The following is a 15,667-nucleotide window of genomic DNA, read 5'->3' as shown; positions in this document are numbered from 1 at the left end:
CAAGTGGCGGCAGCTGTTGCCGCCCTTTTGACGTGTTGATGGATGCGCGATTCTTCGGGGCGATGGCGGATGGAATTTTCATTTCATTTCGCTGCCTTTCTTTTTTGCGCATATATGAATATGTGTGGCCAGCACGTGTTTGTGTGCGCCATGAAAAATGCATAAGCGCCGCCGGCGAAGCTGCTACGCCACGGATGAGTTTCCTCGCATCCAGCTGGGGGTTTGGCTTCGGGTTCCGTTCTGTTCTGTTCTGTCTGTTCCGCTCCGTTCTGTGTTTATGTATTATGCTGCTCAACCAGTGCGCAAACATTTGCGCATTTTGCCCATTTTCACGTAGCCAACTGGTCGATGGGGGGTTCCAAGGAAAGCGTTCTGATTATTGTGCAGCAAAGTCAAAGTCACGGCAGCCGCTGTTGCCTCCGTTGTTGTTGCTTTTCTAATAACGCGTAATGCCAAAAAGAAACGGCGGCAGGCATTTGGCCAATACAAACCGACTTCCAATACGCCCAGCAGCGAAACAACAAACGGAAAACGCGGCGGCAACGTGCTGAACTTCTTTTATGGGTTCAAAGCCAGCGAGGGTAGATTCAGCACTTGATGGCAAAGAAAAGCTCACCAGATAATGAGATGAGAAACAAAAAGACATTAAAGACATCGAGCTGGAAATAAAAGCATAAGCGTTATCTAAAGAAATACCTATGGTAGGAATATTAATTCCATTTTCATGAATAAACTCTGCTGACTTTATATATTAAGTGTACATCCTGCGGATAAGCCGAATAAACAAATTTTCAAAGTTTTAAACAATGAAAATCTGCAATAATTCCACCACATAACAGAAGGCAAAAATGTCAAGCTTTCAAATGAATATACAGAGGTGGTCAAAAGTATTTACACAACGAGCTTTTTTTTCAATTGTCAACTAATTGAAAAAAAAGCTCGTTGTGTAAATACTTTTGACCACCTCTGTATTTCACAAGCACGTTGGCATTAAATTCATTTAAAGAGTTGCGCACATGCTTTAGTAAGAATATTTAAATTCCAGTCCAGTTGCGAAAGCTACACGCTGGCAGACAAAAATTTTGAATGCATTTTTTGTCCAATGAAAAATAGTTTTCCGAAATAAGAAAACTTATTAAGCATTTCATAAAACTTTTCGATCTTACGGAGCTGCCAGCCGGCTAGCGAGATTCAATGAGCCGATTATATTGAGCCCCCAGCCCCCCGCACACTGGAAAGTTCCCCAATCCAGCGAACTGCAGCAACGTGATGTCAAAACAAATGAAAGTCATAAGCAAACGGCTTCTGCCTGTGGGCCGACTTCTTTGGCAAACAAACAAAAGTTTCGGCAACAACAGATATAACTATATATTCGCACTCATGCGCCGCACCGCAGGCAGTGCAAGGCATAAAAAATGATTTGCAACAATTGCCGTCGTCTCCGGTGGAAACGTGACGCCTTCCAGGCAGCTAGTTGATTTTTCATCGATCGATTTCCCTGCGAAAAGAAAAGCCTACGAAAATAATGATAATTATGTGAGTAGCTGGAGCTGCATCGGTGGGAATTGTGTGCCTGCATTTCCCAAATTTGGCCCATTGCGAGGTGAAAAACTCTACCATAATTAGTTCAGCAAATCGTAAAAAGTGTCTGGCCTATTTTTGAAAAACATATATCCATTGCTCGTCAACAGCATCTGGCTTTGGCTAAAACCATTTTTCCATTTTTCCTCCTAGAGTTTTTTTTTTTTGGGTATTATTGCCTAGCCGTCGGCGTCATAAAAAAAGCATAACGCAATTGCTGGCATTATAAATTTGACATGTTATTTTCGTCGCCTCGTCAGAATAAAATGCTCGTATAGATTGCCACATGCCAGGGGCAAGGTGTGGGGGCAAGACGAGGGGGGATTCTGATGACGGGTTGGCATATGAAATGAATTCGATGTGTGTAGTGAGGCGTGAGGCAGCATTGTACAAGGAGCCGATGATTGTGTGCCCTATATTCAGAGCGAAAACCAATGGGAAATGGGCAAACTAAGCCCAGTGACAAATGCAAAGTAAGTCAGCTGTCAGAAAAATCCATGAATAATCCGGCCAGCTACGAAAGCTAAATGCCCCTTGGCTATAGGGTATCAAAAAAAAAGATTTCTGCCCGCAGCACAAACACGAGTTTTACGAGCGGACATCGTATTAAAAATTTAAATTAATATTAAAGCGACTGTGTCATGGCTCGATTTAGCAGTTGCAGATTTGCACTTTCCGCATCCATATATCCCGGTTTAATAAAGTTGAAACGATAAGTCAGTTGGGGGGGGATGGGTATGTGGATGTGGGTTAGCTGACAGCAATCTCAGCCAGAAGAAACTGTTTGTGAAGCGTTTATGTCAAATTTATGCTAATGTATTTTACAATCGTTGCTCAGCCAAGGCCCATGTCAAGTTTGTTGTCTTTCGGGCCCTTCACATCAGCATAAATTTAACACCCCACCCGCACCGGCTTTCCTTCGCTTTGCTTATCAACCAAAAAGTTTTCCCGAGCCGGCTGCGACTTCGTCTAAGTAAATGGAGTCATAAAAATTGCGAAAGTCGCAAAAAAAAAACGAGGAAAACTTGTCAATTCGCTACACGTCACACGGTCTCCGCCCCGATGGAAATGCGATCCCAGAAACGTTGCAGAAGGAGAGCTTGGCACACTTTCCTCGGCAAATCAAAGACTTAAGGTTGCTTACACGGAAATCCAAATGGGCCAGGACCTTTTCATGCAAGTGTGTGTCTGTATCCTGCACGTATGTACATATGTATGTATGTTTGTACATCCATACACATATCTTCATGTCTGCCACTCAAAGGGTTCATCGCTGTGGCTGCCACTTGGCCAATTCGTTGGTTGTCGGGTGTTGCCTAAACGACGCAATAAGCTTAGCACTTTCACCACCGAACTCCGGATCCTGGGCTCATTGCCTGGATTTTCATTGCTTCAGCTTGAGTGGAGACGACTTTCTCTTTCTCCGTTCCTTGGACGATTTTACCCGATTTTCTGATTTTCCGATTTGATAAGCGCCAGCCAGCCCAAATGGCTAGCCAGCAATGTGGATGTGTGCTTACGTCATTGTTCATTGAAATATGCGCCGCATGCAAATTTCGCCTTCTTTGTGCGCAATTTTCCAATTTTCCTTGTCTGCGGCAATTATTTGCGGTCAGCGTCCATATATCTTATATTGAATGCGAGAGAAGGCCCGATTGTGTACGGGCCTGAAAAGCCGGAAAAAAACCCGGTCAAGCGTGGGACACGCCGCAGGACACGCGTGGGTGGGTACACACACATGGATGTACACATGTACACGCATGCATGTGGGTGTGCGGGTAATGTCCTGGCCCCAAGGGTGTGCGTAACTTTTATTTTATGGCCGCTGATGATGAGAGCGTTGCGGGAGTCACAAAAGCGATTGAATAAAGAAATCCGGGCTCACCCACGGAATCAGGAACGCGACGACAATGCCCCCTGACCCCCAATGCCCCGCCCACTGAACTTCCTTTCCTTTGCCAACTCCCACTCCCAGTTTCAACCAAGTTAGTCGGCCTCATAGAAATTTATAGGCACGCGTGTTACATTGACGTGGGTTTAGGGTCGCCAGCGCTGGAAATCCGAGATGGGGGCTGGATGTGTTTGTGGGGGTTTGGGTGGCTGTTGGGTCAGAGAGTGAAGAATGCGGAATGAGATGAAGAAAGTGGAAAGGGGAGCTGTGCATGCAAAAGTAGCAACATTATACGAAACCAACGCGCTCTGCCAACCTAAAAACCAAACAACCAACCACACAAATGCCAACTGCTGCCATCTTGGCATTGATGTGGAACTGTTTCGACGACAACATACGATGGCAAGGAGCAGCAGCAGCAGCAGCGGAGGCAAAACGACGAAATCTTTAACAACGATTTCCCTAAATACTTCCGAATTTCATACATATTACAATATCACGGCAACCGGAGAAACCGCAGCTACATTGTTAGGGGCGAAACGAAATCACGCGAAATTTTTACAAGAGGACTTGACTTCCTCCTCTTGAGCTTTTGGCACAGTGGGTGTTGCGAATAGAATTCTACACCCCACTGAATTTTCTATAAATAAAATATATTCTCAAAAGACGAGAATATATATATATTTTGAAAGCGACGCTTATAAACTGAAAATTAATGCTTTTATGAATGACAGAGGTGGAAGGAAGGTAATTGGGTAATCTACTTTTCGTTATAATAGTTTACTTCCTTTCTGTACTTCGAAATGCCAATCATAAACTGAAAAGGATTCATTTATGAATGTCAAAGGGAAAATGTAATTGGGTATTTTACTTTTCGTGTTGATGGAGTTATGATAGTTTAGCTCATAATTTGTGCAGTCTAGCAATTTCTTGCAGTATTTTGAGCTGGTTTTTATTTTTCGGAATAAATAAAGAATTCGTTTCTGTGGATACTAGTTCCTGAGCTGGAGTAACCAAGTTTATCAGTACTTATTTCATAACTTGGGAATCAAAAAAACTTTATTTTAATAGGGCTAGCAGAGTTGGGAGATCGAAACTGTAATCGCTTCCGTATTTGTAATTTTTTGATAGTTTTATAGTTTATCTGCTCTATAAAGACTGTGTTGCATAACGAAAGCAATCATCTCAGATTGTTTATAGTTCCGCCTTCTATCGCCCAAATCGCCCATTGTAATCGGTATCAATGCGAGGCGGAACGTATTACGAATTTAATGCGCTCGCGTACTTCCAAAGAACTTCCCCTCGGCCACCGTCGAATATTTTGTAAACTTTTGCGGCAAACGCGCAACGCATTACACGCCATGAAGTGCCGGGATTTTGGCCGGAGTTCACGGAGTACACGGAATATGTGGGTGTATGTGAGCCGGAAACCGGCTGCAAAACTTTCACCTCAGGTGGTGGGCGGATGGGGCGATGGGCCGATGGGATGATGGGCGGAACGGGACGCTTGGTCGTTCAGTGCGCTTTTTTCCGCCATTTCCCGCTCCCACTGGCTGTTGTTATGGCTCGGGAAAAATATGAAATTTCAAAGAAGGGAAAAACTGCCGGGGAAAATGAAAAATTGTGAAAAATATGCGCGCACGCAGGGCACCAGCGGCACATGTTGTACTTGAAGGCGAGTATCCCGATGAGGTCCCGTCCTTCTGCCCCTGGTACTACGCCTTGGTCCTTCTGGTTCGCATTCAGCGACATCCGCAAAAGGTCGCGTCGAGATCAAAATGATTTTCAATTTAACGCGTTTACGTGCGGCCATTTGTCTGTTTTCCTTCTCCGGTTTCCTGCCAGCTTTAAATGTAAAAACTTCGCCGGATGCATACTGGGAGAAATCCAGACGTAACGACATACCATCAGAGATGGGGCAATTAATTTACAATTACAATTTACATTGACAACTAAAACGTACGCAAAAAAAAAAAGGTGGTGCGCCCGAACGGATGGAGTTAAAAAACGCCATGACTGCGGAATTGGAAAATTCATTTGCCTCGTCATTTGTGCGTTAAATTGGAAGGCGTTTGTGCAAATATTTTCGATATTTACGCATAATTTAAGAGGACCTTCCCACGCAAATAGATATATCTACATATGCTCGTATGTGACGGTGTTTGGGTGCTTTGAAAATTAAATTCTACCCGAGGCGCTCGCCCGCACAAATATTGATACATTCTAATGGATTTCCTTACACACACATACTTACGCCCCCGCAAGCCGATTGGTTTTTGGGCTCTCGAAAAGGCAGAGCCTGAAACACAGTGCGTTTTCATTCTGATGTTTTTCCATCGGATATCGTAGTTAGGCAGCTGCGCCAACACTCGTCCTTGCCGGGTTCCACAAACATCTGCCCAATTCACTTGCCGCTTTCCGCATCTGTATCTGTATCTGTATCCGTATCTCTTATTTATGTTATTTATCTGCCTTATCTGCCGGCAGTTGACTTTAAAAGCCTTTAAACCCCGACTGCCGCTTTCCTTTGGCAACTTGCGTTACTGGGTTTTGCGATCATCGATTGACTGGCCGGCGGGGAAATGTGGGCACGTAAGCCCTCAAAGTGTCCCTTAATTACAGCAGACGGCAAACGTTAAGCACTCGGCTTTAATTCAAATCGCTTTAATTGCTCTACAAATGGCCAAGGCAAAGCGAAGAAGGAAACCCTGGCGGATTTCCCCTATTCCGCATTAGGAACAATGTGCCAAAGTTGCTAACAAAGCGCCAACTGACGCAGAAGCTGGCATCCTTGCACACACACACACACACACGCAGGAGGCACACACCTGCTCAGGAGCCACATGCAGATCAGAGCTCCTGGGGCAAAAAGAAAATGGCAAGAGGGAAAAAGTTGAAATTGGGAAGTGCATTTGCGGCGAAAAGGAAGGGACTCCTGCCTCACCGTCCTTAGACCACAGTTATCTTTGCCGCCTCGTCCTTTTGTCTGTCGCCATTTCGCAGGACGAACAACTTGTGCATATGCCAAGCCACATCCTGTCCGTATAAGTGTGCGTTAAGCGCTTACATTGTTATGCCTTCTCGCTGATGCCGTTGTCCTTATGCTGTTTTGCTGTTGTTGCCGGGTTTTAATAACTGTAAGTACGCCACTTCCTGTGACAGAAGAAAATGTAATTGTTGCACATGCCCGGGCATGCCGCAAGGAAATTACACTTCCACAGGGACAAAGATATAGACACAGATACATATGCAAGTACAGTTGCAGATACAGATACAGGATCAATTTCGTAATGCCCGGATAGAGTTGACAACTGAACGTAATGCATATGCACAACCAAACGGACTAAACGGATACTCTCAATCTGATTTCCTGCATTACTACTAGGGGAGGAAGTTTCCTTAATTCCACGAAGGACTCAGCTTTAATGCCGAACTGAGGCCCAATTTATTTCCAACTGGATTTGAGCCCAAATGCGATTGAATATTTCAGCAAACGACAAGTGTGTCTATTTACTTGAGCCACATGTGTAAGTGGTTTTCCCTATTTGCCTTTATTCTAGCCATTTTCCATGGCTCCTTAACATATTCCGCTGCACTCGTTGTTTTAGCGGGAGTTTGCCTTTTATGTCGCTTAGCATTCGCCTAATAGGGGTTTTTGTTTGGGTGCAATGCGGTCTGAAAGCCCCGCCTTCCAAAACTTTTGGTAATTTCCCGCCAGCCACAATGCACTGAAGAAAAGCACTTCATAGACAAGAAAGCCTTTACAATGAAAGACTTTAATAAGGCATAGCTATTTTAAGTGCCTTACCAGTCTTCCTTAGTTTTAAAAAATTATAATAAAACTGCAACCTTTAAACTTTTGCAACCTTTATCTTCTGACTGCTCAGACTAAATCCCGATTTAAGACATTAATTTCGAAATGCCTTACCCTGAGCAGTGCACGTTTAAGCCCCATCGAAACTTTGGACTTTATGTATTTTTTGGGGCTTGCCTGGTTGTCTGTGCCTTGCAAATTTGCCCCGAAGCGTGCACATTAACCCACCAAAAAAACACGGCTAAAAAAAGAAGAATTAATTGTCTTTCGCAATGCACTCACTCACTTACACACACATGCGCGCACACAATGGCAAGGGCCAAAGAGCACCCACACACTCGAACGGGGGGCACTCACACACAGGCACTCGAAGCACGTAGAGAAGTCGCTGTCGCTGACTTGACTTTATTTTCGACTCTCGTAAGGCCCCGTACCAGCCCGGCTCACCCACCAGAGCTCCACGGGCTTAAAGATTTTCTATGCAGCCATTGTCTCAACGGGATGCGAAGTGTGGGCGACGGGGAGGTGGTGATGGTGGTGTTGGTGCGATGGCACGGATGCTCCAACTTGCACTTAACACAATTTCGTGGCACACAAAAGACTTTCGCTGCGGAACAGCCACCAGAACACGCCGCACCACCACGAAAACCGCCCCATCCCCATCCGCATCCAAATCCCAATCCTCTCCTGTGGGCGAACTTTTTTTCCTTACCTGCGAATTACGCGCCGCTTTTGTTTTCCCCATCAAAGCGTGTGGAACGAGCGCGTGCAACGCCTCGGGCGGTGCCACGTGGCATAAATTAATCTTCCCACTAAATTTGCCATCTTCTCTTCTCCAACCCTTGCACTCACACACGCACTTGTAATGCGCGCAGATATTCGGACCCGGAGGCACCAAAATAGACGAAGACTACGATGATCCGCCGGTGACACTGTTGCGAGGTCCACCTGGACCGCCAGGAATCGCTGGAAAGGATGGACGCGATGGACGGGACGGCAGTAAGGGAGAACCTGGTGAGCCAGGAGAGCCCGGATCTTTGGGTCCACGAGGATTGGACGGACTGCCCGGTGAGCCGGGCATCGAAGGACCACCGGGACTGCCGGGATACCAGGGTCCACCAGGAGAAAAGGGAGATCGCGGTGATATTGGCCCACCTGGATTGATGGGTCCCCCGGGCTTACCAGGTCCTCCAGGTTACCCTGGCGTCAAGGGGGACAAGGGCGATCGTGGTGACTCGGTAAGTACTGTCTGAGTTCAGTTATTTAAGGATGTATGCTATCTAGCTATCGTGACCTTATACCACAATCGGAATCCTATTTTGAGCATTAATAATCCCAACTCCCTTACAGTACCGCAAAATGCGTCGTCGCCAGGATGACGGGATGTCCGATGCCCCCCACATGCCCACCATCGAATATGTAAGCCACAGTATTTCACCCACCACCTTGTGGATTAATCCAACCTGATGTAATTTCCTTCGCAGTTATATGGCCCCCCGGGACCTCCAGGACCGATGGGTCCGCCAGGACACACCGGCAGTCAGGGAGAACGCGGCTTAGACGGTCGCAAGGGGGATGCGGTAAGAGTCAATAGGCATGATATCTTAGATATGCATCTCTAAATCTGGTTTAAATCTCGTTGGCAGGGTGAAAAGGGACACAAGGGAGATCAGGGACCTATGGGACTGCCGGTAAGTGGCAAAATAGCCCAAAGTTTAGCCCGTAATTTTAATTAATTGATATAATTGCAGGGTCCGATGGGCATGAGAGGCGAGTCAGGACCTTCTGGGCCCTCTGGAAAGGCTGGCATACCGGTAAATTTCAATTGAACACTGGAAACCCGTGCGGTTTTGCTTTTATTTTGTTACATCACCAAAATTGGGGCTATTATCCCGCTTAGCTAGTCGTAACCCTCCTGGCTTTTGTTACTTTCGTACTCGTGGATCTCGTTACTAAACGTTTTGACTAACCCAATTATGTGTTCTCATCTCTCTTTCTTTTTCTACTTGAAACAGGTGTGGGGCGACTACTAATACTAGTTAAAAGGCAGTCCCTATTAAAAAATATAACCAGCACTCATTGCGCCAAAGTCGAAATGAAATGCGACTTGAAATAAAACCATTCGAAACTCACGCACACGCACACCCACACCAAAACACACTCATACACTCACACACAAACGAACAGAAAGTCCTTAAGATGAAAAACTCAATTTAATCAAAGCAAAACAATGTTCAAAGTTAAGAGGCCGCGCAACGCTTGTCAAATGTGCTCAGTTAACGTCTATGCATAGATATATATAAATTTGTATATGACAGGCGTACTACTATATGTATATCAATTTGTACAAAACGCACCCATGTACAGAAAATAAAATTCGAAATAGCAGCATGTCAGTGCCGAGTAAGCAAATCAATTAGTTGCACAAGGCAAAGAACCGAAACCGAACGAGCCCCCTCCACTCAAGCCGCATGAGAAAAAAATTAATATTCATATCATTTAAAATGCCCCAAGAGTCAAATAAGTATTTATGTATACAATCAAATAGCGCAAACAAACGTGTGTCTACAGAAGCGTATTTACAAACATCAATCAATCGAATCAACTAACACACACTTTGAACCCAAACCCACACTAGCATGCACACTCACTCCCACTTACACTGCAACCAACACACACACACATCAAACAGTTGTACAACAAGCCAACTAACAAATATGCAATGCAAATATTTTAATTGCATTTCATTCGCCGCCGTTCTATGCGAAGCAATTGCAGCAGGAGCAGGAAAGCCGCTTGAAAATGCATAAATCATACGCACCGTGGTACGTGAAAATATCATGCGATGGGATGTATTGAATTTCAAGTGCTTCCCCGAGTGCAAAGCAATAATTTCTGGATTATTACGAAGCCAAGTCGCAATCATCGGCAATTAGCCATAAGTGACTTAATTATTTGCTTAATCAGATTATTCTTAACAATTGAACGGAATGAGTACTTGCCACTTATGCTGCGTCTGCTCCTGCTGCATTTTGCATTGTCTTAGGTGCCGTCCATGGGCTATGTCTGAATATTCGAATATAACTCGTTCATACAAAGCATTATTGCCAAAGCTTCAATGTGAAACACAAGGCTAAGGGCAGATAAATCCCATAAGTGTGTGTTTAAATAAGGAATTGTGCTAATTAAAGGTGTCGAAACAAAAGAATTGTAAGATATTTTCATTCAGAACTCTCTTGATGTCTACAATTAATAAGTACAGGCACACCAAATCCACATAAAAGAGGTTTATACATACACGGCAACGTACTCTAATATCGATAACAAAGAGCTATCCAAACCAATTGTGCATATTTTTCAGTGTTAATGAATACAACTTCAATAAACAAGCAAATGTGCAGAAACTAGTTAGTCGAAAGATGAATTCTATAGTCGATAGCTGATGCTTTTCAATTGAGAACCAAGCTTGAAGAAGCTTCGAAGCTTTAGATTCTCTCCTGAAATGCGAAATAAAAAACAATAAATACATAATCTTACCACAAGTATGTATCCTATTGGTTTCATGGACATCTCAAACAATGTAACGCAAAACAATTCTATTTATACAACAACAAAAATGAATGCATAAATTAAAATTTACGAGTAACTGCAGCATTTTCAATTTCAACGCTCAAACTAGGCAAAGGACGAATAAAACGCCCTGAAAATCAAACATAATCAATGCAAATGAAATAATGCCATGGAAATATGATAATAAAAGTATATATACGAGTATATATACTGCCATTTGACGGCCTCAGCCCTGCATATTTTCGCATAAATGTTGAATGCGAATTATCGAATATGAAAATGGCAAATGGAAATGTTTGCAGCTTTAATGTTTACTCAAACGGCAAACGGCATCGAAAATCAGAAAGAATATGTCAATTTGTTTTCAATTAGATGTGTCTCGTTGTTGTAATAATCCCAAATGGAAAACAAAATACACAGGCAAATTGCATGTCAATTTTCATTTAATCCACTAAATGTCAAACAACCCCAAATGTGTACATAAGCGGTAACGGTAAAGAACGTAACTTAATCGTAATTAATTAATAATTTTTTCTATCCCTTTTGACCTCTCAACGTGTTTACTTGCATCTAGCTCTCTCTTTATATAGATACTTGACATCTGTACTATCTCTAGATTCTCTCACTTAATAACTACGAACTCAACTTTCTCGATCAATAGGCTAGAATAATGAATTGTGTTTTTGCGATTAAAACCTAACATTAACTCAATAAATATCTATATCGTATATGGGTAGACGAACGAAAGGTTAAACCCCAAATAAGCCGCTAATTTTAAGTGTACATTTGTTAATTACCCAATAAACATGAGGAGTTTGCAAACGAACAAAAAATATACAAATAAATATATATTTACGTGTATTTATGTCTATATTCATGCATATACCAAAATGTCGATGTTCGAGTGCATTATCCCAGAACAAACACAAAATGAAATATTTTTATCCGTGCTGCTGCATTTCAAATGTATGATTCGAATAAAATTGAAACGAATGTGAATTCTGGCATGTGCGAACGTTCGATGGAATGACTAGAATGACCGAATTGTAAAATGGCTAAACGAAACTAACATAATTTTCGAATTAATTATGCATTTCCAATAAAGTGATGGTTTTTTACTAAAACAATGTCCGCAGGACATCTAATGCTTATTTTCGAGGCAGAATTTCCACTTCACGCCGCCGAGCTAACCACACGCTTTTCCCATTCTCTTGTTTTTCTTTCATTTGCTGCAGGGTCCTCCGGGCTTGGATGGCATGAAGGTATTTTCCCCGAAACAGCCGCTGATGTGAAAACAATATGGTAATAACCGATCTGTTTTCTGTTTTCTGTGTTCGCAGGGCGCCCAGGGCGAGACGGGACACAAGGGGGAGCGCGGGGATCCGGGACTGCCGGTAAGCAACTGCAGGAATTAACTGCCCGTAGGATATTTCCGTAGAAAGTGCTCTTCTACTCCGTGTGGTCGCTAATTTTGTGTATTCTCTTTCTCCATTTTTATTGTTTTTACCTCTGTTTGCATGCGTATCTCTCTTTCTTGGCGTCGTTCACTACCTATATGCACAACTCTCGAACACCCCTCAACCACTTTTGACCTCTGACCCCCTGACAACACCACCCTCCCCCATTCACCCCGCTAAACACTCGAACACACCTCCGGATAATCGAAACAAAAGGGCACGGATGGCATTCCCGGGCAGGAGGGGCCACGCGGGGAGCAGGGCTCAAGAGGGGATGCCGGCCCGCCCGGCAAGCGGGGACGGAAAGGAGATCGCGGCGACAAGGGCGAGCAGGGCGTGCCCGGACTGGACGCCCCCTGCCCCCTCGGCGCCGATGGGCTGCCGCTGCCCGGCTGCGGATGGCGGCCGCCAAAGGTTAGCATGCGTTATTCGTTATCAACTAAGAGCCATCGAAAATCCCCATTCCCTAACTCCAACCTTGCACAGAAAAAAAATAATAAATCAGGAATATATCTGCCATAGTCTCGAGTTTTAAATTGTAACTTTTATTTAACCTGAGAAACCTATTTTTATAGAGCTGGTGGAATAAATCCCACGCATTTCTTGGTAGTTTTTTTAAGAACAGAATTTTCTTTTATAAAAGATTAAAAGTGGGATATCTATTATATCCTCTCGCCTTAGTGCTTCCTTGAGAAAATGAACTATTGATTTGCCCACATAAATGGCCTAAGATTTAAATAACACCTGAAAGATTACAAATGCCTTTAAGCAATACATACTTTTTTTCTGTGCAACCCCAATTGGCTGTCGGAAAGTTGATCGTTGGGACTTTTGCATGCACCACTCGTGGCCTCCATCTACTTGGTAGAGTATCTTGTTGTTGTCCAAGTTGGTTAACTAACTTTTGCTTTCGCACAAACACTCACACTCTCACTAACACCAACACACTGGGATACACACTCGCACACCCACGAACACACAAAAACACACGAATACCTAACACAGGAGCCAATCATCTCGACGCCCGTGCACAAGGATTATTTGCCCGATGTAACGCAGCCGGAAAGCAACACCAGTGATTACGAGCAGGAGGAAGAGGAGGAGGACGAACAGGCGGAGGATAATGAAAACGAATATGATGAATATCAGGATAATTTGCATAACAATGAGTGAGAAAAGGAAGCAGTCAGCCAGCCCAGTAAATGGCAAACACAGGCGCATAAAGGCGAACAGACCCTAAGAACCAACGTCCTTCCCACCTACCACCACACACCACCCACAGCAGAGACACCAACACATAGGCACTTGGACTGGCACAGAGGCAGGCTCACGCACACCGACACAGACGACTAGTTAAGCATTTCCGATTTCCGCTGCGAGTCCTGGCTCTGTTTCGCTCTGTTGACATTTGCAATTAGCGCTAACAAATGCCAAGTGGCTGCTGCGTCTAACGGTTCTGCAAAGTAGATGCTATTAGCATACTCTATCTCTGTCCTTAACCCTATTCCTCACTCACTCCCACTGCCTCACGCACACGCGCACGCACACTATTATCCTTTGGTTTGGCTAACACACACGCTGGCTTAGCTTGGTGACGGGTCCTGGCTCTCTCTACCATTAGAACCATCTCTATCACTCTCGCTCAAATTCGCTCATCCAAATGCGGCCGTTTCTGGCTGAACTTCTGTCTCGCCCCTAGCAGGAAAACTGGCAGGCCTGGCTCAAGGACGAGCTAAATGCGCTGCAGCATCCGCGCTCAAAAAACTGATTGCCAGCGACCACCCCTCGGCGGCTGCAGCACAGGCGTGGCCCGGCAATATCCACATCGATCTAAGCGCTTTGGTTATAATTTTAGTAACTTGTTATTGTTAAATGTAGACATCGAACAGAGCTATAGCTGCTACATCCATTGCATAAAAACATCCTATCATAAGCACTGTATAATCTGTATCTGCATCTGTGCCAAATTGCTCCAGGTTGCCTCCAGTTCGGCGTTCCCGGCCCCTCGATGTCGCAACCTTTAATTATAGGTTTACCTTACCTACTACTATATAAATTGTATCCACTACAGCTATTTCGAATACCTTAAGCCAGAAAAAAAACCAGCTATTTTTACAAAAAAAAAAAAAAAACAACACTATTTAAAACGAAAAATAAAAATCGATAAAATTAAAGAAATGTTTTTATATGGAATGGGACTTACAAGCACGTCCTATAAAAACATGATACCTCTGAGAAATCAGTCAATCCAAAATCATTCTGAAATCTAATTAAACCCAAATCAAAAGCAATGTTTCGGTTTGGGGGAAAATTTTGGAAATTTTTACTTTGAAAATGGTTTGGCGTACACCAAAGATCGCAAGGTTGTGCGACTGGTGACGATCTCTGCGAAGTGGCACTTTTCGAAGAGCCAACTCTGGAAGCACTTCTCGAGTTTTGGAACTGTGGAGGATCTCCAATGGAAAAAGAATAAGAGAGTGGGATCGGTTCTTTTTCAAGAGGCTTCCCAAGCGACAAGGCGAAAGTTAAAAATCTCTGCCAATTTCCTTGGAGATTTTAAATGTTTCAAAATGCGATAGTCTGTTGCCCAAGCATCTTATCAATCTTGCGTCCCTGTCGCATCTCCGCGAACTGCGCTGCTCTGGCATTTCCAAGTTTGCGAAAAAGCTGTACAAACGGTTCGCACATTACTGTCCAATGCTCGAGGTTACCGACATTATGAAGAAGATACAGCTGGGCGGTCTGTCTCGTCTCCACACCTTGGTCATTCAGTCTTCCGAAGGGTTTGGCGACCATATGAAAAACTTGCTGCTTACGTCGATCGCGGAATCGTATTCGCTGCGCCATCTGGAGATTATAGATTCTTTTGAACGTTTTTTCGCTATTTCCTTCGATCTGAGTATTTTATCCCCGCTTAAAGAACTACGGACCCTAATATTACATAATCTGAACTTTACACCGGTGCACCTAATGGGACTGCAAAAATTCACTGCCTTGGAGTTTCTGGACCTGACTGGCTCGCCCGATCTATCCAATGAGGACGTTGCGAAGTTGACGAAACCGCTTGGCAGACTGCGCCGACTAACGGTTGAGCGTTGTCCTCTTATCTCACGACAATTAACCGAGATCCTGAAAGGGAATCCTAAGCTTCAAGTAGTCTTTTAGGGTCAGCTCAACAACAATGTTTTTATATCTTTCCTAAGAAGTGCAGACTTTGCATTTGTATCAATTTGTATCAACTAACTTTATATTCGACCCGTTGAGCTTATGGAATAAATTGTCCATTTTGTAATATTGTTAACTCCACCGCCAAAATATAATAAATACATACAGATATACTACCCATAGCAAAAC

General features: G+C 43.9%; 2 protein-coding genes across 21 annotated transcripts in view; both read left to right on the top strand.

The window, feature by feature from the left end:
* Positions 1–14,445, top strand: part of LOC117146088 (collagen alpha chain CG42342) — a 68,383-nt gene extending 53,938 nt beyond the window's left edge. For 5 of the 20 annotated variants that reach the window (XM_033312041.1, XM_033312050.1, XM_033312044.1 and 2 more), the window contains 9 exons: positions 8,162–8,524; positions 8,637–8,705; positions 8,771–8,866; positions 8,933–8,977; positions 9,038–9,100; positions 12,092–12,118; positions 12,197–12,250; positions 12,530–12,727; positions 13,319–14,003. In XM_033312041.1, coding sequence (XP_033167932.1) covers positions 8,162–8,524; positions 8,637–8,705; positions 8,771–8,866; positions 8,933–8,977; positions 9,038–9,100; positions 12,092–12,118; positions 12,197–12,250; positions 12,530–12,727; positions 13,319–13,486 — 1,083 coding nt within the window. In that variant the 3' untranslated portion in view covers positions 13,487–14,003. The other 15 variants (XM_033312053.1, XM_033312052.1, XM_033312051.1 and 12 more) reach the window with 10 other exon arrangements.
* A 111-nt stretch (positions 14,446–14,556) lies between these two features.
* LOC117145489 lies at positions 14,557–15,667 on the top strand. Its single transcript, XM_033311165.1, has one exon. It carries the CDS (start codon positions 15,011–15,013, stop codon positions 15,476–15,478), a length of 468 nt encoding a protein of 155 aa, XP_033167056.1. The 5' UTR covers positions 14,557–15,010; the 3' UTR covers positions 15,479–15,667.

This window comes from Drosophila mauritiana, chromosome 3R (genome assembly GCF_004382145.1).
Source record: "Drosophila mauritiana strain mau12 chromosome 3R, ASM438214v1, whole genome shotgun sequence".
Taxonomy (NCBI): Eukaryota; Metazoa; Arthropoda; class Insecta; order Diptera; family Drosophilidae; genus Drosophila; species Drosophila mauritiana.
Note: the sequence above shows the minus strand (reverse complement) of the source record. Positions and strands in the feature narration are given on the sequence as shown.

Excerpts from the sequence above, each read along its gene's own strand:
- LOC117145489 (XM_033311165.1), top strand. The coding sequence starts at position 15,011 with ATGCTCGAGGTTACCGACATTATGAAGAAGATACAGCTGGGCGGTCTG.